Source organism: Muscardinus avellanarius (assembly GCF_963383645.1).
Source record: "Muscardinus avellanarius genome assembly, chromosome: 14".
In the NCBI taxonomy this organism is placed as follows: domain Eukaryota; kingdom Metazoa; phylum Chordata; class Mammalia; order Rodentia; family Gliridae; genus Muscardinus; species Muscardinus avellanarius.
Genome location: NC_137800.1, coordinates 56,269,452 through 56,294,245, shown reverse-complemented (window position 1 = coordinate 56,294,245; position 24,794 = coordinate 56,269,452). Strand labels below are relative to the sequence as shown.

The 24,794-nt window shown below is 46.2% G+C and overlaps 1 protein-coding gene across 1 annotated transcript; it reads left to right on the top strand.

Moving 5' to 3' along the window:
* Positions 1 to 15,409: 15,409 nt before the first annotated feature.
* On the top strand, positions 15,410 to 23,609 carry BRF2 (BRF2 general transcription factor IIIB subunit; the record flags this gene model as incomplete). Its single annotated transcript, XM_080709765.1, has 4 exons — positions 15,410 to 15,563; positions 16,345 to 16,404; positions 17,516 to 17,837; positions 22,889 to 23,609. 4 exons carry the CDS (start codon positions 15,410 to 15,412, stop codon positions 23,607 to 23,609), a joined length of 1,257 nt encoding a protein of 418 aa, XP_080565891.1.
* Positions 23,610 to 24,794: the final 1,185 nt, after the last annotated feature.

Genomic DNA, 24,794 nt, shown 5'->3' with positions numbered 1-24,794 from the left:
GAGTTTGTTTCCCTCTGCTCTCAAGGTCAAGGGCTGCCAAGGCTGCAAATCATCATCGCCCTTGTGTGTTATCTGTCAAGAGTTACTTCTACCAGTTGAAACCAGGTTAATGATTACAATGAATCTTTTACTGTACTTTCCCAGGGTTTTATTTTCAAATGCCAGTGTGCCTTAACTAAGTTGTAAATATTTCATGCCCACCAGAGACATGGTCATCAGATCTGATCCTGAGCCAGAGCTTCAGATAGCCCCGGAGATGCTTATGCATCTTAACGCTGGGTGATCTTGCCTTGAGAGTGAGGCTTTCAGTGTGCATCCCCAGCCCTAAGTCTTCTGGTGAGGTGAGAAGCGGGCTGTGCCATCGGTGCTGTGTTTTGAACACACTCTTGGTTCTGGAGCAGCTCAGGTGTGGCTGGCTTTTGGCTGAAGATGCTGAATTTTGATACTGGGTAAACTCAGCAGCCTCCTCAGACTCATTTTAAACTGGAGCAGAGTGTTTAAGGAAAGCCTCTGTGTGTGCTTCTTAAATTCTGAACAAAGTGCTTCTTCTGAACACCAGCTTCCAGCACTCTCTAGCCTTACAATGTGCTCTTTAGATCCCTAGGGCCTCCCGAGTAGAGGTGGGAATTAGAGGATCGCTATTCACTCCTCCAAGGGAAGTTGGTCAAAGTCCTCTTGCAGTAGCAGGGTTCCTTCTGGTTATGCTTGCCTAGTCACTGCCTGTTAAGGGGTTGGATGATCCAGACTCTTATTAAAACAGTTCTAGCAGGTATGGAATGGCTTCAGTAAGATCCCACTGGCCATTTCCACCTGTGCCTTTGCTTGGCTGGCCAGTTTCATTGGCAGCATTTCCTAGGGGGACAGGGCCCACTGAATTATCCTCAAAATGAAGAAGGAAGAAGACTGGAGGTGTAGCACATGGCAGAGCATTTGCCTATCATGTGCAAAAGCCCTGGGTTCAATCCCCAGCACCAAAAAAAAAAAAAAAAAAAAAAGAGGAAGGCAAAGATCAAAGAAGTCTTTAATTGTGTAGCCACAGGAAACCAGACTGTGAGCCTGCAGGGCTTGAGGCACATTTATATGACTTGTCTTCTAAGTATGGTCTCTGTCCAAAAGGAAACCCAAGTTACTTCTGGGGTACTGGAGAATTTGTAGTGAGAGGTATGATGGAGTCGACAAAATTTAAAAGCCAGGAGAGAACAGAAATGCCTCTGCCTGAACACTGTTGCTTTGTATTTATTTTTTTGTATGTGTGGTACTGGGGATTGTACCCAGGGGCATTCTACCTCTGAGCTTCATCCAGCCCCATTTTAGTCTTATTTTGAAATAAAGTCTCACTAAGTTGTGGAGGACCTCACTAAGTAGCTGAAGCTGGCCATGAACCTGTGATCCTCCTGTCCCAGCCTCTCAAGTACTGGGATTACAAGTGTGTGTCATCATGCCCAGCTGCATTGTTGTATTTTAAAAGATTCATACACATTTATTTTTTAGGTACTGAGGATGAAACCCAAGGGCATTCGACCTCTGAGCTACACCCCAATCCCAATTTTTTATTCTTTATTTTGAAACAGGGTCTCACTGAGTTGCAAAGGACCTCACTATGTATCTGAGGCTGTCCGGAACTGGGATTCTTCTGTCTCAGCCTCCTAAATGCTGGGATTACAAGCGTGTGCCACCATACCCGACTTCATACACATATTTTTTTTTTAACTGTAGCACCTCCCCCTTTATAACTAGTGGGACCACTTGAGGTTTTCTAGGTCATTTCACTGTTTGCCACATCAGATTAAAATTAGGCCACAAAAATGGCCCATTGTTTTCCCTCCTAGTTGAAATTTTTGTTTGGGGGAGGGGGATACTGGGTGTTAAACTCAGAGGCATTCTACTTCCAAGCTATACCTCCAGCCCTATTTTTTTTTTTTTTAATTTTGAAATAGAGCCTTGCTAAGTTGCTGAGGGTACCTAACTAAATTACTAAATTTCTGAGGCTGCCCTCAAATCTGTGATTCTCTTGTCTCAGCCTCTGAAGCACTGGGATTCTAGGTGTGTGCCACCAGGCCTCACTGAATATCAAACCGTGGTATCACTCCCAGGGGAGAAGTCCTCGTCAGCCAGCAGCAGGGGTGGCAGGGCTTGAATGGTGGCACTTGTCCAGCTGAGACTCTCGTGTTTATGTCTCTTTTGCGGAGAGGGGAGAGACAATCTGGCTGGCAGTGCATCCTGTCTCAAGATGGCGCTTGCTGCAGCCTTGATTATACTGGAGCACTTTAATTTGAAGAGACACTGTAACCTGATTAATATAATTAGCTTTTAGTGACCTGCAGCTATGGTATTTTATTTCTTTCCTACGATACTGGGGATCACTCTCAACTCAGAGGACTTGTATTTTTGTAGTGCTGAGACCTATTGACATGCTTCTAAAGAAAACTACATTTGCTTGAATTCTGAAAATGTGTGTGTATATATATATATTTGTTCTGCATTACATTTTTTACTTGATATAAATGTGTTTTTACTGTGATAACCCAAGTGTGCCAGGGGCGGGTGTGCCCTGAGTGGCTTCTCTTCCTTGGAAGAGCTCTTGTGGGGCCTGCACTGTTCATGAGGGCTTTAGAGATAGGTACCTGCTACTAGGACCTCGGGTATTTAACTTGGTCAGCGTTGAAGAGGATGTCTGGGCCGAGGAGTGAATTCCTGTGAATGCTACTTGGAAGCTCTGGAGAATGAAGGATTATTTACTTCAAGGTGTTTGGCTTCTGTCACTGCTGGAAAAAATTCAGTTTATAGCATCTTGTACCTCACAAAGTAGATAACCTAGTTATTTAGTTACTAATTTTTTTGTGTGTTGGGGGACTGGGGATTGAACTCAGGGACATTCTACCTCTGAGCTATAACCCCTAGCCCTTTTTATTTTCTATTTTGAAACAAGGTCTTGCTAAGTTACCATATACTGGCTTCAAACCTGCGGTCCTCCTGTTCCCGCCTCCTAAGTTTCACTTGTAACCCCACCTGTAACCATCCCTGGATAGTCACTAAATTTTCTTGGCTGAGTTTGGGGATGGGTAGGGGACTTGGGTGAAAGAAAGCTTTAGCCTGCTCCGACCTTTTAGTGAAAGTTGTGTGTGCCTAAGAGCGTGCGTCTGTCTATACCAAGAGGCTGGCACTGGCCTGCAGGTGCTGACCTGCCTGATGGGGAGGTGAGGAGCCGCGTCCTGGGGCAGTGCTGGATACCTCCAAAAAGCAGCCAGGACTTGAGGAAGGGAGGCATGCACCAATGAAGTCCAGCTGAAGGTCAGTTTGGTGGAGAAAAAATGTCAGTCCTCGGCTTCATTGCTTCATATCATCATTCCTTGGGCTTTGCTGGATGTCCTGTCTTCTGACTCCAGTGGACTGACCTCATGGAGGTTCCAGGAGGCAGGAGCAAGCTGCGGAGCCCGGTGCAGGGCTGCATCTGCGCAAACGCCGTGTGGCGTGGCCACATGCTTCCCGGCTCCGCTGCATGTGGGCATTCTACAGGGCAGAGGGGAGGAAAGCCTGTGACATTGCCATGTGGCTGTATTGAAGGCCAGAGGCCCCTTAATGTTTAATTATGCAAGACCTTCCTGCCCTGGGTCCGTTCCTCCAGTCTTTTCTTTTGGCTAGGGATTGAACCCAGTGCTTCACACATAGCCCTGACCTATGACCCAAACTTTTTTTTTTTTTTTTTTTCAGTACTGGGGATGGAACCCAAGGGCATTCTACCTCCAAGCTACACCCCTAGCCCCATTTTTTATTCTTTATTTTGAAACAGGGTCTCACTAAGTTGCAGAGGCCCTTGCCAGATAGCTGGGGCTGGCACTACAAGCATGCACCACCACGCCTGACTCTCCTTTCTTTAGAACTACTAAGGGTGCCTGAAAGCTGAAAAATTAATTGCCTTAGGCTAAGGGACTCAACCTCATGGTATCTACACCAACTTCAACTCTGGATTCTCCTTATCTACTGTGTGAGTTACTATCCTGGCTTTCCCCTCCTTCTAATTGAAAGATTGCCCAGTGTTTTTGAACTACAGAATTACTATTTTCTACTTTGTTACTTTGGGAATTTTGAATTTCTTCAGTTTTGTTTCTAAGGAGTAACCTAAACTTTTCCTATAACACTAAAATAAAATATAAAAACCTTTCAAAGATTTGTGTCTGCTCTTCAGTATGGGTCTGGTAAAGTCTCTTCTGTCTTCCTAGAAAACTTGTTGGGAGCCAGGACGTGGTGGCGCACGCTTGTAATCCCCGCGCTTGGGAGGCGGAGACAGGAGGCAGGAGGATCTCGCAGGTTTGAAGCCAGCCGCGCTGGCTTAAGAAACCCTGTTTCCAAATAAAAAAAAGTGTAAAAAAAATAAATCTGGGAGTGTAGCCTGTAGGTAGAAGGGCTTCCAGGAACCCCAGTACCACCAAAAAAAAAAAAGAAGAAGAAGAAGAGGAAGAAGAAGAGGAGGAGGAGGAGGAGGAGGAGGAGGAGGAGGAGGAGGAAAGAAAAAGAGAAAACTTGTTGGGGTATGCGTGTGACCAGCTGCTCCCTATGCGGGGCTCTTGTGTGGATTCCCGCTGCTGCCCCTGTGCTTGGTGCTGGGGTCCAGAGGCCCCTTCTCTTGCAGAGAATGGAGATTCCATCCTTTCCCTAAGACACACTCCCTTTCTTGACCTGAGGGACCGTGGCATTAATTCAGCTCACATTACATGAATATCTGCCTGGGGCTGAAGCCCCACCAGTTTCTTTGCAGCAGGTGCTCTGGGCTGGTCCTGCCTTGATTTCCTGCCCAGATACATGTTTCCCCGGGAGTGAAGCCTTTACTTTGGGAGATGGGTTGAATTCACACTGGATTCAGAGGTGCCCCGTCTGGGACATGTCCCAGGTCCAATCAGCTTATCCCATGTCTGAATAGACACTTTTAGGGGCCAGGCATGGTGGCACACACTTGTAATCCCAGTGCTTGGGAGGCTGAGACAGAAGGATTGCAAGTTTGCGGCCAGCCTCAGATACTTAGTGAGGCCCTCTGCAACTTAGACCCTCTTTTTTTTTTTTTTTTTTTTTTTTTTTTTTTTTTTTTTTTTTTTTTTGGGTGGTACTGGGGGTGGAACCCAGAGGCTTTCTATCTCTGGGCTATACTCCCAGACCTTTTTAAAAATATTTTATTTGGAAACAGGGTCTCACTAAGTTGCTGAGAGCCTCACTAAGTAGCTGAGGCTGGCTTCGAACCCGTGCGATCCTCCTTTCTCAGCCTCCCAAGCATGGGGATTACAAGCGTGAGCCACCACGCCCGACTGAGACCCTCTTTCAAAATGAAGAAAATAAACAGGGCTGAAGGTGTAGCTCGGAGGTAGAATGCCCTGGATTCAATCCCCAGTACTGCAAAAAGTGAAAGGAAGGAAAGAAGGAAGAAAGAAAAAACAGGGTTGGGAGTAAAGCTCAGAGGTAGACTGCCCCTGGGTTCCATCCCCAGTACTGCCAAAAAAAAAAAAAGAAAGATAAAAAATAAAACTATTAGCGCAGGACAAGGAGTCTCCTGAGCTCATGTCTCTAAAAGGCTAAGCCTTTCCTGGTGAGGGAGGTCTGCCTGCTTCACAAGTATGGTACCTGACTCAGAGTTCTTGCTCCAAAGGCCCAAGCATCTAGAAATGATGCTGACACTGTTTCTCTTGTAGAGGTAAAAGGTCACACTAGCCAGGTATGGTGCACACCTATAATCCCAGTACTTGGGAGACTGAGACAGGCATATTCCAAGTTCAAGACCAGCCTCAGCAACTTAGTGAAACCCTTTTTCAAAATAAAAAGGACTAGGTATACCTTGGAGGTAGCTAGGTTCAATCCTCAGTACCAAATAAATAAATGAATAATAAGGTGATAGTGGAGAGTAAGAGGCGGGTGGAAGCTTGGGTTAGGGCTGGGAGCCTCTCTGGATTTGCTGGAGAGACCTGGTTACACCAGTTGGACATCAATGGGACCACCACATCAGGGAATTCTATTCAAAATAACTTCTCACTGGGAGATGGAACTCGGGTCTCAGATGCTAAGTATGTACTCTAGCAATGAGCTATACACCCAATCCCAAAACGTGTGTATGTGTGTGTCTTTTACCTGGGATTGAGCTCAAGAGCATTCTACCTCTGAGCTACATCCCCAGCTCTATTTTATTTCTTTATTTTGAAACAGGGTCTCAGTAAGTTGTAGAGGGTCTCACTGAGTTGCCGTGGCTGTCCTTGAACCTGTGATCCTCCTGTCTCAGCTCCCTAAGGTACTGGGATTACAGGTGGGCACCATCATGCCTGGCTTTAAAACACCTGTTAAAGCAAACAGCCCTACAGGTGTGGTTTATTTATTTATTTGTTTTGCAGGTCTGGGGTTGGAACCCAGGGGCATTCAACCTTCGAGCTACACCCCTGCCCTATTTTTTTTTTTTTTTTTGAAACAGAGCCTTACTAAAGTTATGGAGGGCTTCACTAAGTAGCTGAGGATGTCCACGAACCACGATCCTCTGGTTCAGCCTCCCAAATGCTGGGATTACAAGCATGCGCCACCGCGCCCTGCTTATGGGTGTGGTTTAAAGAAAAAAGAAAAAAAAAAAAAAGCCTGATAAGAGTGTTTGCCTAGCCTTTGAGAGGCCCTGTACTCAATCTCAGGACTGCAGGGGCGGGGGTGGGGTGGGGAAAACAGAAAAAGAAAAAGGCTTTCCAAGGAATTTCCTTCAGCTACACAAATGACCCCAGTTTCTCTTTGATTCATTCTGTGGCTGCTGCTGCCACCAAGCCCAGCCCTTAGGGGCAGCCTGTCATATCTTCTAACTCCAGCCCAAGGAGGACACAAGTCTCTGATAACAGAAAGCTTTTGTAAAAATACCAAGAAAATAGGGAGATGACTATCGGGTATATGAACAGCATATGGAAGGAACTTGACCAAATCCAGAATTCCAGATCAAAGGAGGTTAAGCACCAAAGGTCCATGGACATGGTAGTGTATGCCTGCCATCCCAGTATAGGAGGCTGAGACATGAGGATTGCTGGTTCAAGGCCAGTGCACAATAACTTAGACCCTATCTTTTTTTTTTTTTTTTTTTTTTTTTTTGCTGGTCTGGGTATGGAACCCAGGGGCATTCAACCTCCAAGCTCCACCCTCTGTCCTATTTTTTATTCTTTATTTTGAAACAGGGTCTCTAAGTTGTGAAAGGCCTCAAGGCCTCACTAAGTAGCTGAGGCTGTCCTTGAACCAGGATCCTCTGGTCTCAGCCTCCCAAATGCTGGGATTACAAGTGTGCACCACCACGCCCAGCTTAAACCCTATCATAAAATGAAAAATAAAATGAGGCTGGTGGTGTGGCTCAGTGGTAGAATGCCCCTGGGCTTAATCCCTTATACACAAAAAAGGTCCAACTCCCTCTAAGTCCTACCCATCTTGGCCAGGTAGCCTCAGGTTCTGCTTAGCTAATCTCAAGGTCCCTGTCCATCTGGTGAGGCAGGGGACACCATTCCTCCCCCCTCCTGTCCAAGTAATAACAATGCATTTATAGTTAGAAAGCAAAAAGTTATAATTTTCCCCCACCAAGAGGTAACTGCTGTTACTTTGACTTCTTTTTCTCTCATACTTTTCATATATACATACATATGTAGAGAGAGAGAGAGTTTTTTCGTGGAACTCAGGGGCTTTTTTTTTTTTAACCTCCGGGCTATACTCCCAGACCTATTTTATACTTTATTTGGAAACAGGGTCTCACTAAGTTGCTGAGAGCCTCACTAAGTAGCTGAGGCTGGCTTCAAACCTGTGCAATCCTCCTGTCTCCGCCTCACAAGCGCTGGGATTACAAGCGTGCGCCACCACACCCGGCTTATTCTTTATTTTGAAACAGGGTCTCACTGAGTTGTAAAGAACCTCACTAAGTAGCTGAGGCTGTCCACGAACCCGGATCCTCCTGTCTCGGCCTCCCAAATGCTGGGATTAAAAGCGTGCGCCACCATGCCCCGATGAATGTCCTATTTAAGCCTTTCCACTCTGTTATTTTACACAGAAACCTGTACCCTGGGCTCTGGAAAGTCACCTTGGTGACACCCATACAGCTTTCATAGAATTCAGAAAAGGCTTCTTCTGTCCTTCTGTGTCAATGCTCACTTCAGGCTAAACTTTGACTGCAAAAAGAAGGCCAGATAGCAGTATGTTATTGTGCAAACCTGTTATCCCAGTACTTGGAAGGCTGAGACAGGAGGATGACAGGTTCAAGGACAGCTTCAGCAATGCAACCAGACTATCAGCAACCTAGTGAGATCCTGTTTCAAAACCAAAAAGATTCAGAGCTGGGGTGTAGCTTGGAGGTAGAAACCCAGCCATATTTTTTTTCCAATACTGGGGTTGGAACCCAGGGACATTCTACCTCTTAGCTACATCCCCAACTCTATTCTTTATTCTTTATTTTGAAACAGGGTCTCAATGAGTTGCAAAGTAGCTGAGGCTGGCTACGAACCACGATCCTCCTGTCTCGACCTCCCAAATGCTGAGATTATAAGCGTGCACCACCACACCTGGCTTTTTATTCTTTATTTTGAAACAGGACCTCGCTAAGTTACTGAGGCCTCACTAAGTAGCTGAGGCTGGTCCTGAACCTGTGATCCTGCTGTCTCAACCTCCCAAATACTAGGATTCCATGTGTGTGCCACCACTCCCGACTTCTCAAGTAGGATTCTTATCTGTATCAGGGAAGCCAATGCCTTCACTATGCAGATGAGGACTCAGGCTTTTTAGTTTGCCTAAGATCACACAAGTAAGTAAGAATTTGCCTGGCCATGGGGGCTTGTGCCTATAGCCCCAGCTATACAGGAGGCTGAGGCAGAAGGATTACTTGAGCCCAGGAAACTGAGGCCACCCTGGACCACCTAGCCAGATTTTCTTCCTCCCTTCCCCCCCTTTTTTTTCTTCCTAGAAACAAATGCTGGGGATTGAGTCTAGGACCTCCAGCATGCTAGGCAAGCACTTTACCACTGGGCTATATCCTCAGCCTGAGATCCCATTTCTTTGTTCCTTTGATACTGGGGATTAAACCCAAGGGTGTTCTCCTTCTGAGCTACATCTTCAGTTCTTTTTATGTTTTTGTTTTGAAACAGGGTCTCTCTAGGTTGCTGAAAGTTTCATTAAATTGCTCAGCTATCCTCAAACCTGTGATCCTTGTGTCTCAGCCTCCTAAGTACTGGGATAACAGGTATGCACCACTATGCCTGGCTGGTTTCTTAAGAAAAGAAAAAAGGGACAAGACTCAGTGGCACTCACCTATGATCCCAGTACTTGGGGGGTAGAGACAGGAGGATCACAGGTTTAAGACCAGTCTCAGCATCTAGTGAGACTTTCAGCAACCTAGTGGTCCCTGTTAGAGAGAGAGAGAGAGAGAGAGAGAGAGAGAGAGAGAGAGAGAGAGAGAGAGAGAGAGACACACAGACAGAGAGAGAGAGAGACAGAGAGAGAGAGAGAGAAGAAGAAGAAGAAGAAGAAGAAGAAGAAGAAGAAGAGGAGGAGGAGGAGGAGGAGGAGGAGGAGGAGGAGGAGGAGGAGGAGGAAAGGAAGAGAAAGAGAAAGAGAAAGAGAAAGAGCAAGAGCAAGCGCCTGGAGGAATAGAAGTACAATGCCCCTAGGCTCAATTCCCAGTGTCAAAGAAAAAAAAAGAAAAGGAAAGAAAAAAAGAAACAGTTTTTATCTCCTAAGTTGTCTGACTTGGAGGTCTAGAAAGGGTCAGCAAACAAGAGCTTTCTTTCTATTTTGTACAGCTTTCAAGCAGAGAGGTTTTTTCGTTTAACCACTGGGAAAAATTTAAATAATGACATTTCATGACACATGAGAATTACATGAAATTCAGTTTCAGTGCCCATCCTTCAAGTTTTATGGGAAGGCAGCCTGCTCACTTATTTACATAGTGTCTGTGTTGATTTCACGTTGTAGAAGAGGCTAGTAGAGGCAACGAAGACTTTTTGGTCTTTAAAGCCCCACATATTTGCTTATCTGGCCTTTTATAGAAAAAGGTTGTCAGCCCCTAGTCTAGAATCACTTTGGGGGCCAAGGAGATTATGCTCTGTGATCCACTCAGATCCCAAAGGACTGGCACAGGTGGGGAGAACAGTCCGTGCAACTACCCGCCCTGGCAGGACTTTATATCAAGCCAGGTGAGCTACAGCCTCTGGAAGAAAAAGATTCAGGTAAGACAGCTGGAATCCCTGTTCTGTGCGGCAAATGTTGTGGTACCTGCTTAGGAGTTATGGAATGCCAAGCCAGGTATGGTGGTGCACACCTGTAATTCAGTACTTGAGAGGCTGGGAAGGATGATTGCATATCTGAGGCCAGCCTCAGCAACTTAGTAAGATCATGTTTTTAAAATAAAAAGTAAAAGCTGGGCGAGGTGGTGCACACTTGTAATCCCTGTGCTTGGGAGGCTGACACAGGAGGATTGCGCAGGTTCGAAGCCAGCCTCCGCAGACGCTGTTTCCAAATAATATAAAATAGGTCTGGGAAGCTGGGCGTGGTGGCGCACGCTTGTAATCCCTGCGCTTGGGAGGCTGAGACAGGAGGATCACACAGGTTCAAAGCCAGCCTCAGCTACTTAGTGAGGCTCAGCAACTTAGTGAGACCCTGTTTCCAAAAAAAATGTAAAATAGGTCTGGGAGTATAGCCCGGAGGTAGAAAGCCTCTGGGTTCCACCTCCAGTACCACCAAAAAAATAAATAAATAAATGAATAAATAAATAAAATAGGTCTGGGAGTATAGCCCGGAGATTGAAAGCCCCTGGGTTCCACCCACAGTACCACAATAAATAAATAAATAAATAAATAAATAAATAAATAAATAAATAAAGCAAGCAAGCAAGCCAGGCGTGGTGACTCACATTTGTAATCCCAGCATTTGGAAGGTTGAGACTGGAGGATCGCGGTTCACAGACAACCTCGGCTACTTAGTGAGGCCCTCTGCAACTCAGTGAAACCTTGTTTCATAATAAAGAATAAAAACTAGGACAGGGGGTATAGCTCAGAGGTCAAATGCCCCTAGGTTCCATCCCCAGACCCACCAAAGGAAAAAAAAAAGTGTTGGGGTGTAGCTTGGAAGTAGATTCCATTCCTAGTACTGCAAAAATAACATTAAATCGGGCTTGGGTGCAGTTCAGAGGTAGAGTGTTTCTGGGTTCAATCCCCAGTAACTAACAGACACACATAGAATGGCATCGGCTGGGAAGCGGCTCAGTGGCAGAGCGTTTGTGTAATGCGTCTCTGGCTCTAGGTTGCATCCCCAGTGCTGGGGGTTAAGGTGGGAAGTTATCACAGGCTTTGTTCCTCAGAGTTTAAGTAATTGAACATATTAATCCTCAACCCAGGAGAGGAAAGGGTAGGAAACTAACAATGCAGAAGGGCGTGGTGGCGCACGCTTGTAATCCCCACACTTGGGAGCCTGAGACAGGAGGATCGTGCAGGTTGGAAGCCAGAGACCCTGTTTCCAAATAAAATATAAAATAGGTCTGGGAGTGTAGCCAGAGGTAGAAGACTCTTGGGTTGAATCCCAGTACCACCAAAAAAATAAAAATAAAAATAAAATAAATAAAAAATAAGCCGGGCATGGTGGTGCACGCTTGTAATCCCAGCATTCAGGAGGCTGAGACCTGGAGGATCGCGGTTCGTGGACAGCCTCGGCTACTTAGTGAGGCCCTCTGCAACTCAGTGAGACCCGGCTTCAAAATAAAGAATAAAAAATAGGGCAGGGGGTGTAGCTCGGAGGTCGAATGCACGTGGGTTCCACCCCCAGACCCGCAAAAAAAAAAAAAAATATATATATATATATAATAAAAAATAAATAAAAGGAACAATGATTGTCACACTGAGAAAGCAGTTCCTTGGGGAGGAGTGGTGTCCTTTGGCCTGGGTATCAAGTATAGAAACTAGGTGTAGAAAAGAAGGGACATTTAATAAAGTTTTTTTTTTTTTTGTGGTACTGGGGATGGAACCCAGGGGCATTCTACCTTTGAGCTACACCCCCAATCCTATTTTTATTTATATATTTGTTTATTTATTTATTTATTTATTTACTTATTTATTTATTTATTGGTGGTACTGGGGATGGAACCCTTCTACCTCAGGGCTATACTCCCAGACCTATTTTATATTTTATTTGGAAACAGGGTCTCTTAAGCCAGAGAACCTGGCTTCGAACCTGCGCCATCCTCCTGTCTCTGCTTCCCAAACACAGGGATTACAAGCATGCGCCACCATGCCCGGCCTTATGCTTTATTTTGAAATAGGGTCTCACTGAGTTGCAAAGGGCCTCACTAAGTAGCTGAGGCTGTCTGTGAACCATGATCCTCCTGTCTCAGCCTCCCAAATGCTGGGGGGGATTACAAGCATGCACCATCATGCCCGGCTAATAAAGGTATTTTAATTTTTTTCTATGCTTCCTTTTGAACTGTGAAGACAGTCTTATGAAATTTTGTTTTACACGTACTTTCTTCATCTATATTAGAATTGCCTTAAGTTTCTTCACCCTTCAGTAAAGGCTGTTAATACCTTATGTGACGCTTGAGTGAAATATTTAAAATGGAATGTTTGAGTCAGGCATGGTGGCACTCATTGGTAATCCCAGTACTTGGGATGCTGAGACAGGAGGATGACAGGATTGAGGCTAGTCTCAGCAATTTAGCAAGACCCCCATCAACTTGGTGAGATCCTGTTTCAAAACAAACATTTAAAGGGCTGGAGTATAGATCAGAGGTGGAATGCTCTAGATCCAATCCTCAGTATCAAAAGGAAAAAAAAAAGAGGGGGGATGTTTAACTGCTTTTTGTTCATGGAGTGACTAATGCACGGTAAACAGAAAGCATCCTGTCATTGTGGCGTGCGGTGCAGGATCTTTTGTTGTCCAGCAATAAGGGAGGGAGGCTTCTGAGGTAGCTGTGAACAGTGGTTGGACACGGTAGGTAGAGGGGCTTCTGCTGAGCAGATCATTCTTGCAAATTCTTGCATTTCCAAATTCATACTAAAATGTAGTTGAACCAGGGAAGGCTGATTCTTGGGTTTTCGACAAAATGCACCCTTTGCATCAGACACCCTGTTCTCCATGGTGGTCCAGCGTACCTACAGCTTCATTAGATGTACAGGAACCCTTTGCCTCTGACTGCTGACTGCAGCTCTTTCAGAAGGGCAGAATCCTGCTTGATCAAATCCCGTGTGTGTGTGTGTGTGTGTGTGTGTGTGTGTGTGTGTGTGTGTGTGTGTTACTGGAGACTGGAGATGGAACCCAGGGGCTTTCTACCCTAGGGCTATATTCCCAGACCTATTTTATATTTTATTTGGAAACAGGGTCTCACTAAGTTGCTGAGAGCCTCAGTAAGTAGCTGAGGCTGGCCTCCTGTCTCAGCCTCCCAAGCGCGGGGATTACAAGCATGTGCCACCACGCTCGGCAATCCCTTTCTTTTGAGGTTCTAGTCCTCCAAGGTCTCACTGGGCACATGGCCATTATGTTGCTTCACCTGTTCACCAAAAGGATAATGAACACCATTTTCCTTTTGAGTTTGCTTTTTCAGATCTAGACAACTTATTGATCATCTAAAGAAGGCAACTATACCCTGCACAGTATTCTGCAAGGGAGGGTCCCTGTGTGTGAAGGGGCTGACAAAATACCTTTCATCAGAGCTGTATCATCATTTTCTGTTTTCAGAATGAAGCAATGAGCCGGCCGTGGTGGCGCACGCTTGTAATCCCAGCATTCGGGAGGCTGAGACCTGGAGGATCGTGGTTCACAGACAGCCTCAGCTACTTAGTGAGGCCCTCTGCAACTCAGTGAGACCCGGTTTCAAAATAAAGAATAAAAAATAGGGCAGGGGGTGTAGCTCAGAGGTCAAATGCCCCTGGGTTCCATCCCCAGACCCACAAAAAAAAAAAAAAAAAAAAAAAAAAAGGAAGCAATGCTCTTGCATTCTGCCTCCAACTTCAGTGCTTGAAAGTGAGCCCTCAACAGCTCTAAACTTTATAAATGCCAGGGGCCTGTCTGAAACCCTCCTTTGTCAGCCTGAAAAACAAATTCTCCATGGGCACTTACTGCAGTTTGGAGGACAATTCCCTTGCACTGTCTTTGAAAGGACAAAGTTTGACCACACCAGAGACCACCTTATAGCCAAGAGGTTTATTAGGGAGCTGGTATGGATGAGGGGAGCGAAGGAAAAGAGAGAGCGCGGGTGCTGGAGTCCGGTTATATAGGGGATTGGGGGTTACGTATTTGGGGCTAATAGGCTAGGGAAATGCCCTTGACCTAATTGGCTAGGTTCCCATAAGAGGGGGTCCTGCGGCCAGGTAATTGGCTTGAGGTCGGTGGGGGATATCCCCTTTACTGATTGGCCAATGGGCACCAGAAGGGGGCAGGTCCCAGGTAAGTGACCAGGTGCATCGGAGGGGGGATGGTAGCTTAAATCGGTCAGCCCAGGGCCTATTTCCGGGAATCTCAACTCATGGGGGTGGGGGGCTCCTGAGGTAAAAACCTAATTCATCTAACAGTCTTGACCCCTAAGGTCTCTGGTTATTCTTGTTATTTCAATTTTCTTATTTTTTCAGACACTGCTAATTCTAAACTCTTAAGCACTAAATCTTTATTTGCAGCCAGATGTGGTTTGCGTAACTGTAATCTTAGTACTTGGGAGGCTGAGACAGAAGGGTCACAGGTTCTAGGTTAGCCTCAGCAAGTAGTGAGACTCTCAGCAACCTAGTAAGACCCTGTTTCAAAAAGAAAAAAGGGGTGCTGGTGGTGTAACTCAGGGGTAGAATGCCTTCGGGTTCAATCCCCAGTACCCCCATCTTTTAGTTATGCCAAGTGTGGTGGCACATGCCTATAATTCCAGCTACTCAGTACACTGAGGCAGGAGGATCACAAGTCTGAGGCAGCTTGGACAATTTAGACAGGTCCTAACAAAAACAAAACATAAAAAGGGGATGTAGCTCAGTGGTAGAGCACCCCTGGATTCAATCTCTAGACACACACACACACACACACACACACACACACACACACACACACACTTTTTAAAGCCAGGCTTGGTGGCGCATGCCTGTAATCTCAGTACTTAGGGGGCTGAGACAGGAGGATCGCAGGTTTGAGCAAGTAATGAGCTTCTCATCAGCCCACTACAAATTAACTACAGATTGTAGAGAACCTGAAACACAGTTCAGGCCAGGAATCTTTTCTCCTAGATCTCGCTTCTACCCGAGCCCTCAGAGGGCAGGACCGGAAGTTGCGTACGTCGTCTGCGGGGCGGATCCTCCCTAGTGCCAGCCGGAAGGTGTGGTCCTTATGATTCTTTTTAGTTCCTACTGCGGGCGCACAGTTGCTGGGGACGCGTGAGCGGGTATCTAAGCTATCCGCGGCGCTGGCAGGTGGTGAGATGCCAGGCGGAGGCCGCTGTCCCGACTGCGGCTCCGCCGGGCTCGTGGAAGACTCGCACTATTCGCAGAGCCAGCTGGTGTGCTCCGACTGCGGCTGCGTGGTCACCGAGGGGGCCCTTACCACCACCTTCAGTGACGAGGGCAACCTCCGAGGTACCTGTGCCGGCCCTTCTAGGGCCCGGGGGCGGGGGCGGGACCGACCCCAGCTTCCTCTTCTAGTTTCCCTCCCGTTTCTTGTCACACACACACTTGAATATGGGCGAAAACAGCCCAAAGTGAATACACGAGAAAAAAGATCAGGAGTCATTCATCAGTGTTTTCCTAGCACCCAGAACGATATTTGGCAAATACACTAGGCATAATGAGTCTGGAATAAGTGAAACAAAATTCCACCCAAATTGCCTTGTCTGGTTTTTGTTGAAGAATTGCGCATAAATTCTTTAGAAATACAGCACATTCCATTACCCCAAAGTAGTTTTTAGCACCAATTGGCAAAAATATTTTTTCTTTGCTTTCCAAACCCCTGATCAGTGCAGCCCACACAATCTGCAGCCAGGAAAATTATTTGGATTGGATGTACGGGAGAGATGACTGAAAATGTGGAGTATGAAGCTGCCTTAGTAGTCCTAACCCTCTCCTCTCCTCTCCTCTTCTCTTCCTCCCTCCCTCTCCCTCTCTCTCTCTCTCTCTCTCTCTCTCTCTCTCTCTCTCTCTCTCTCTCTCTCTCTCTCTCTGTGTGTGTGTGTGTGTGTGTGTGTATTTGAAACTGTTTGTGTACATAGAAAACCAGAGGGGCCTTTACCTTTGCATGCATGGGCATCTTCTATGAACCTAGGAGCAGATGCATAGTGATTTGAATTCTCCCTGGCCTGTGTGGTGGCAAGGCAGGAGTTTGATAAATAGAGCATGCGATTCATTCTTCCTTATCTTACAGAAGTAACATATTCTCGAAGCACAGGGGAGAACGAACAAATTAGTCGCAGCGAGCAACGAGGTGAGAATCAGCTTTAAAGAAAATTTGGTGGGAGCTGGGTGTGGTGGCATATGCTTGTAATCCCAACAGTGACCTGAGGATGGTGGTTTCGCGGCCAGCCTCAGCTACTTAGTGAGGTCCTTTGCAATTTAGCGAGACCCTGTTTCAAAATAAAGAATAAAAACCAGGGCAGAGGGTGTCATTCCGGGGTCGAATGCCCCTGGGTTCCATCCCCAGTATCACAAAAAAAAAAAAAAAAAAAAAGAAAGAAAGAAAAGAAAAGAAAAAATTTGATGGCTCAGCCCATTTGTGTGCTTTTCCTGGTTTTAGCATGAGTGGTGTAAGATAGAGTAGAATAAATAGTAATTGGAAATAAAGGTTATAAGCTGGGCACAGTGATGCCCATCTGTACTTGACAGGCTGAAGCAGGAGATGGCAAGTTAGAAGCCAGCCTGGGCAACTTAGACCTTAGCTCAAAATAGACTAAGCAAAGGTATAAGGATGTAGCTCAGAGCATTAGCCTAGCATGTATGGAGGCCCTGGGTTCAATCCCGAGTGTGGCAAAAAAAGAAAAAAATTAAAAAGATTGTGGATAGCTTTGAGAATAGCAGCAACTGACTGCAAAGTTTGGGTTTGCACAGGAGTAAGGTAGCCTGGGGGAGTCTGGATAAACTTTTGCTTCAGGGTTGGGTATGTAATTTAACGGTAGAATGTGTGTTTAGTATCCTTGAGGCTCTAGTACCAAAAAGCAGAACCAAAAGAACTTTGGCATGATCATAAATCAGACCAATCTCCAGAAAAGTGGTTAGTTGAAATGTGACTTCTCGCCACAGATGTTTTTGTACCTTTAGAGTGACCCCAGTGGAGCAGGAGGTGTAGTTCAGTGATAGGGCTCTTGCCTAGCATGTGTGAAGCCTTGGGTTCAATCCTCAGCGTTGAAAAACAAATAAACAAACAAACAAACAAAAACAGGAACACCAAGTGCTCTGTCAGTGCAGAAAAGTGTATTGTTTGTGCATCAGGTGTCGTGGCAAGTTTAGCAGAACTAAACGAAACCCTAGCAGAATTTGCTAGGAGGTGCACACTAGTTCCTTTGACCTTTCTAACTCAGAGTTGTTGTGGGATTTTCTAGGTCTCCGCCGAGTGAGAGACCTTTGTCGAGTTCTGCAGTTGCCGTCAACATTTGAAGATACAGCAGTTGCCTACTACCAACAGGCATACCGGCACTCTGGCATCCGCGCCGCCAGGCTGCAGAAGAAGGAGGTGTTGGTTGGATGTTGTGTTTTAATCACCTGCCGGCAACATAACTGGCCCGTAACCATGGGAACCATTTGCACCCTGTTGTATGCAGATCTGGATATGTTTTCTGGCACCTACATGCAGATAGTGAAGCTTCTGGGGCTGGATGTGCCATCCCTGTGCCTGGTCGACTTGGTAAAGACTTACTGTAGCAGGTACCTGCATATCCCACTTGGATGGGATATATCCTTATACCTTAGTTATTTTATAATTTTAACAGGCTATTTTTTTTTTTTTTTTTTGGTATTAGGGATTGAACCCAGAGGCATTCTACCTCCGATCTACACCTTCCAGCCCCTATTTCATTTTTATTTTGAAACAGGGTCTTGCAGGGTTGATGAGAGTTTCATAACTTGTTGAGGCTATCCTTGAACTTGCTATCCTCCTGTTTGTGTTTGTGGTACTTTCTGTTGTTTGTGGTACTGGGGATTAAACCTCTGAGCTACAACCCAGCTCTATTTTTTATTTTTATTTATTTTTATTTTTATTTTTTTGCAGTACTTGGAATTGAACCAGGAGCAGTCTACCTCTGTGCTACACCCCCAGCCCTATTTTTCATTCTTTGTTTTGAAACAGGGTCTCACTGAGTTGCAAAGGGCCTGAGTAGCTGAGGCTGTCTGAGAACCATGCCTGTCTCAGCCTCTCAAATGCTGGGATTACAAGCATGCACCATCATGCCCATACACACACACACACACACGTGCGCGTGCGTGTGTGTGTGTGTGTATAGATATAGATATATAGATAGATATATAGGGTGGTACTAGAGGTGGAACCCAGGGGCTTTTCTACCACCAGACCATACTTCCAGACCTATTTTCTATTTTATTTGGAAACAGGGTCTCACTAAGTTGATAAGAGCATCACTCAGTAGCTGAGGCTGGCTTTGAACCTGTGCAGTCCTCCTGTCTCAGCCTCCCAAGCACTGGAATTACAAGTGTGTGCCACCACGCCCGGCTCATTGTATGTTTTTTGAATGCAATAATTTTCAAGTCCCTCTGCCTTGGCACAGGGCTGGTGTTTGTATATGCTTTATGAGTGGCAGTTCTTGGAGTTGTGTGGTTTGGGGTGTGTGTGGCTGACCTCAGCAGGATGATTTGAGAATGGAACTGAAAGTATATTAGATTGATAGTAGAACTGAGGTTAAAAGCTAAGTAGCTGGGCGTGGTGGCACACGCTTGTAATCCCTGCGCTTGGGAGGCGGAGACAGGAAGATCACGCAGGTTCGAAGCCAGCCGCCCTGGCTTAAGAGACCTTGTTTCCAAATAAAAATATAAAAAAAATAGGTCTGGGAGTGTAGCCCAGAAGGGCTTCCAGGAACCCCAGTGCCACCAAAATAAATAAAATAAATAAAAGCTAAGGTAAAGCCAGGTATAGTAATCCCAGTACTTGAGAGGCTGAGATGATAGGGTTACAGGTTCATGGTCAGTCTCAGTTACTTAGTAAGACCCTCTGCAACTTAGTGAGACCATCTTTCAAAATAAAGAATTAAAGCTGGGCGTCGTGGCGTACGCTTATAATCCCCACGCTTGGGAGGCTGAGACAGGAGGATTGTGCAGGTTCGAAGCCAGCCTCAGCTGGCTTAAGAGACCCTGTTTCCATATAAAATATAAAAGGTCTGGGAGTGTAGCCCAGAGGTAGAAGGCCCCTGGATTTTATCCTCAGTACCACCAAAAAAATAAATAAAATAAAAATAAAAAGAAAGAAAGAATTAAAAAATAAAGCCGGTGTGGTAGCAGCACATGCTTGTAATCTCAGCATTTGGGAGGCTGAGACAAGAGAATTGCGGTTCACAGTCAGCCTTATCCACTTAGTGAGGCCCTCTGCAACTCAGTGAGACCCTGTTTCAAAAATAAAGAATAAAAAATAGGGCTGGGGGTGTAGCTCAAAGGTAAAATGCCCCTGGGGTCCACCCCTAGTACCGCACCCCCCAAAAAAAAAAATTTAAAAATAGGACTAGGAGTGTAGTTTGAAGGTGGAATGCTCCTGGGTTAATCTCCAGACACACACACACACACACACACACACACACACACGCGCGCGCGCGCGCGCGCACTAAGGAAAGCCTATTTTATTTTTTTCTCTTTTCGTGTGTTTTATTGAAGTAACTATGTTTGGTTTTGGTGGGGTTTTTGTTTTTTTGGCTTTTTTCCCCCTTTGGTTCTAGAGATTGACCCCATGCGCTCTACCTCTTGAGCTACACCCCCAGACCTATATATAATTTTTTTTGTCGGGTCTGGGGATGGAACTCAGGGGCATCCAACCTCCGAGCTACACCCCCTGCCCTATTTTATATTCTTTATTTTAAACAGGGTCTCACTAAGTTACAGAGGGCCTCACTAAATAGCTGAGGCTTTTCATGAGCTGTAATCCTCCAGTCTCAGCCTCTTGAATGCTAGGATTACGAGTGTGCACCATCATGCCGGGCTCCCAGCCCTATATTTTATTTATTTTATTTATTTATTTTTTTTGCAGTACTGGGGATTGAACTCCAGGGGCATTCTACCTCCGAGCTACATCCACAGCCCTATTTTTTTTCTTTATTTTGAAACAGGGTCTCACTAAATTGTGAAAGATTCACTAAATAGCCGAGGCTGTCCATGAACCTGTGATCCTTCTGTTTCAGCCTCCCAAGTACTGGGATTACAAGTGTGTGCCACCACATCTGGCTTTTATTTTTATTTTTTATTTGTTTCATTTTGTTTTTGCAGGTCACGGGATGGGACCCAGGGGCATTCTACCTTTGAGCTGCACCCCTTGCACTATTTTTTATTTTTTGTTTTTTTGGTGGTACTGGGGATGGAACCCTTCTAACTCCGGGCTATACTCCCAGACCTATTTTATATTTTTATTTGGAAACAGGATCTCTTAAGCCAGTGAGGCTGGCTTTGAACCTGCATGATCCTCCTATATCTGCCTCCCAAGTGTGGGGATTACAAGTGTGCACCACCATACCGGGCTTCCAGCCATTTATTTATTTATTTATTTATTTATTTATTTATTTATTTATTTATTTATTTATTTTGGGGGGGATTGAACTCCAGGGGCATTCTACCTCTGAGCTACATCCCCAGCCCTATTTTTTTCTTTATTTTGAAACAGGGTCTCACTAAATTGTGAAAGCTTCCCTAAGTAGCTGAGACTGTCCGTGAACCTGTGATCCTTTTGTTTTAGCCTCCCAAATACTGGGATTATAAGCATGTGCTACCACACCCGGCTTTTATTTTTATTTTTATTCATTTATTTTGTTTTGTCTTGTTTTTTGTTTTTGCAGGTCTGGGGATTGAGACCCAGGGGCATTCGACCTCTGAGCTACCCCGTACCCTGCCCTATTTTTTATTCTTTATTTTTGTATATTTATTTATTTATTTTTGCGAATCTGGAGATGGAACCCAGGGGCATTCTACCTCTGGGTGATACCCCCACCCCTATTTTTTATTCTTTATTTTGAAACTGGGTCTCACTGAGTTGCAGAGGGCCTCACTAAGTAGCTGAGGCTGTCCGCAAACCACGATCCTCCGAACTCAGCCTCCTGAATGCTGGGATTACAAGTATTCTTTATTTTGAAACAGGGTTTCACTAAGTTGTGGAGGGCCTGAGTAGCTGAGGCTGTCCACAAACCATGATCCTCCTGTCTCAGCCTTTTGAATTATTTATTTATTTATTTTTGTGGTACTAGAGGTGGAATCCAGGGGCTTTTCTACCTCCAGGCTCCCCGAACCTGTGGGATCCTCCTGTCTCAGCCTCCCAAGTGCAGGGATTACAAGCGTGTGCCACCATGCCTGGCTTTTTTTATTCTCTTGTTGTTGTTGTTGTTGTTGTTGTTGTTGTTGTTGTTGTTGTGTGTTTTCGGTGGTACTGGGGGTGGAACCCAGGGGCTTTCTACCTCCATTATATACTCCCAAACCTATTTTCTATTTTATTTGGAAACAGGGTCTAAGTTGCTGAGAGCCTCACTAAGTAGCTGAGGCTGGCTTTGAATCTGTGTGATCCTTCTGTCTCAGCCTTCCAAGCGCAGGGATTACAAGCGTGTGCCACCATGCCTTGCTTATTCTTTATTTTGAAATAGAGTCTCACTAAGTTGTGGAGGGCCTCACTAAGTAGCTGAGGCTGTCCGCAAACCGCAATCCTCCCGGTCTCAGCCTCCTCATGCTGAGATTACAATCGTGTGCCACCATGCCTGGCTTTTATTTTTATTTTGAAGCAGGGTCTCACTAGGTTGATGAGAGTCTCACTACTTGCTGAGGCTGTCCTTGAACTTGCATTCCTCCTGTCTCATCCCAAGTACCAGGATTACAGATGTGCAGGTGTGCACCACGACTCCCAGCTACTTATTTTATTTTGAAACAAGGCCTCAGCCCAGCATAGTGGCTCGCATCCTTCCATCCCCAGTATCATAAAAAAAAAGGAAGAAAGAAAGAAGAAGAAACAGGGCTTGGTGAGATTGGCCTCTAACCTGTGCTCTTCCTGTCTTAGCCTCACAAACAAGTACTGAGATTACAAGCATGTGCTTCTTTTTTGTTTGTTTGGTGGTACAGGGGATTGAACGCAGGGGCCTTCTACCTCTGGGCTATACTCCCAGACCTATTTTATTTGGAAACAGGGTCTCACTGTGTTGCTGAGAGCATCACTAAATAGCTGAGGCTGGCTTCAAACCTGTCTCAGCCTCCCAAGTACTGGGATTACAAGCATGTGCCACCACGCCCAGCGCAAGCATATGCTTCTAACAAATACATTAAAAAGCAAAGGCTATTGGTGCCTTGGCTTTGAAACTTGATTACAGGTTAGGGGTGTAACTCAGTGGTAGAGTACTTGGGTAGCATGTGCAAGGCCTTGGGCTCAATTCCCAACATCACTAAAACAGTAAACATAATGGCTAAGCTTGGTTACTTCCTAGCTAGATGAATAGGGAGCTGTTTTTCAACTCTGTTATGTAATGGCACATTTTTGTGTTGTTGAAACATTGTAAAGCACTCAGAACAGTGGCTGGCAGGGAAGAGCTTGACTGATATTTGTACCTAGCTTTCTCTTGCCCTTCATGTGACAGGCAGAACACTCCTGTCAGTATCGCCATGAACTTGCGCCCAGTGAGCTCAAGTGTTCCCCAGAAGGCAGAGTAGCTTCACCATTTGATTAGATTGCCCTTCCTCACCTGAAAGAGCAGCCCCCATCACCATTGAGACCTGACTCATTTTGATTGTTTCAGTTTCAGACTGTTTGAGGCCTCCCCATCTGTGCCAGCCAAGTATGTGGAAGACAAAGACAAGATGCTGTCTCGAACCTTGCAGCTGGTGGAGCTGGCGAGCGAGACGTGGCTGGTGACCGGGCGGCATCCCTTGCCTGTCGTCACTGCAACTGCTTTCCTGGCGTGGCAGTCTCTGCAGCCTGCAGATCGGCTGACCTGTTCCCTTGCCCGATTCTGTAAACTGGCAAATGTGGACCTTCCCTACCCGGCTGCCTCCCGCTTGCAGGAGCTGCTGGCTGTGCTGCTGCGGATGGCTGGGCAGCTAGCCTGGTTGCAGGTTCTAAAACTTGACAGGCGGTCTGTGGTAAAGCACATCGGTGACCTTCTCCAGCACCGCCACATGCTGGTTCGCATGGCCTTTCGGGATGGAACGGCAGACGTGGATGAGAAGGAGCTGCAGGGGTTGGGGCAGGTGCAGGGACTGGGAAAAGGGGAGGTGGAGGGTAGTTCCTCAGACTTGCCCAAGGGGAAGCGTCCCCCAAGTCCTGCCCTTCTTCTCCCACCCTGCATGTTGAAGCCCCCGAAGCGGATCCGTCCCATACTCCCCGTCTCCACAGTCACTGGAGACGAGAACATTTCTGATAGTGAGATAGAACAGTACTTGCGTACCCCTCAGGAGGTTAGGGACTTTCAGAGAGCCCAAGCTGCCAGCAGGCTGCCACATGTCCCCAACCCACCATGATTTAGTCACTGGAGGAACTTCTCCTGACAGCAGCTGGGTAATTGGCCCGTCTTGTCCCAGGAAGCAAATATATGCGATCCCTGAGATACCATCTTGTTAGGAGGAACCAAGAAGGGCACTACAGCTAGCTGGACCCAAGGACCTAGAATAGAAGCCAGAAGAGTATGTAGCGGCTATAGCCTGGGGCTTGGTGGGGGAAGGCCTGCCCCTTGGTGTGGGAGAGAAAGCTGCAAGTGCTCATGCTGTGGAGTGGCTCTTTTCCTCCTTGACTGAGGGGGCAAGCGAGAGGCTTTCTTGCCCAGGTTGTGCTGAACACACTGCCCTGGGTGCTTTTGCAGGCCTGATAGGACTCCCTTGCTATGTGCAGAACACCTGGTATTCCCAGTGCTATCGACCCTCAGAGCAGGGAGGGGGGTTCTCAGCCTGTGTCCCTTCTGGGTACAGATGGGCTTCACATATGTTGTCATGAGCTCTTCTGCCCCATTAACAAAAGGACTGTGGGTAGATTATGACTGTAGCTCAGCGGGCTTTGTAAACTTTTAATATATTAAAACAAGAGGCATCTGGTGGAAAATATTCTATTGTATAAAACCCAAGCTTTTAAAAATGTGTTTTCTTTGGCAGTTTTCATTCCCTCCCTCCCCCTTTCCCTAGTGTATTGCAATAAGCTCCAGTGCTAAGGCATCGGCAGGCTATGTAAACAGCAGCCAGCGTGTGTGTGGAAGGATAATACAAAGCTTTTTTTTTTCCCCTAACATTGTGCAGCAAGCATAAATAACAGGACCCATCTCAAGGAACCTGGGCTCCTCTCCAGTATGTCCTCTTTGACCTGGTGGGCAGGGCAGGGTGACATGAAGATTGGGAGAAGACCTGGACCAGGCCTGGGTTCCCTGTTACTCTTCACAAGCCCCAAGGTTCCCTCTCCACTTGGTCCTGTAGTAAAAGGCTGGTGGTTGTATTTTGGGTTGGGAGAAGCATAGGTGCTGGGTTTTGGCATACTGAAGGCACAAGCTACAGGGGTCCTACCCATGGCTTTGAGGCTTGACTGGCTCTCTGAGTGGGGAAGCTGGCTTGACATTTTGAAGGTTTCTCCCTACTGTGGGGTTAGATCATGGGGTGGCTCTTCTGTATGGCCTCACAGAGGCAAGGAGGTGTTCTTCCTCAGTCCCTGGGTGTGGGAAGGCT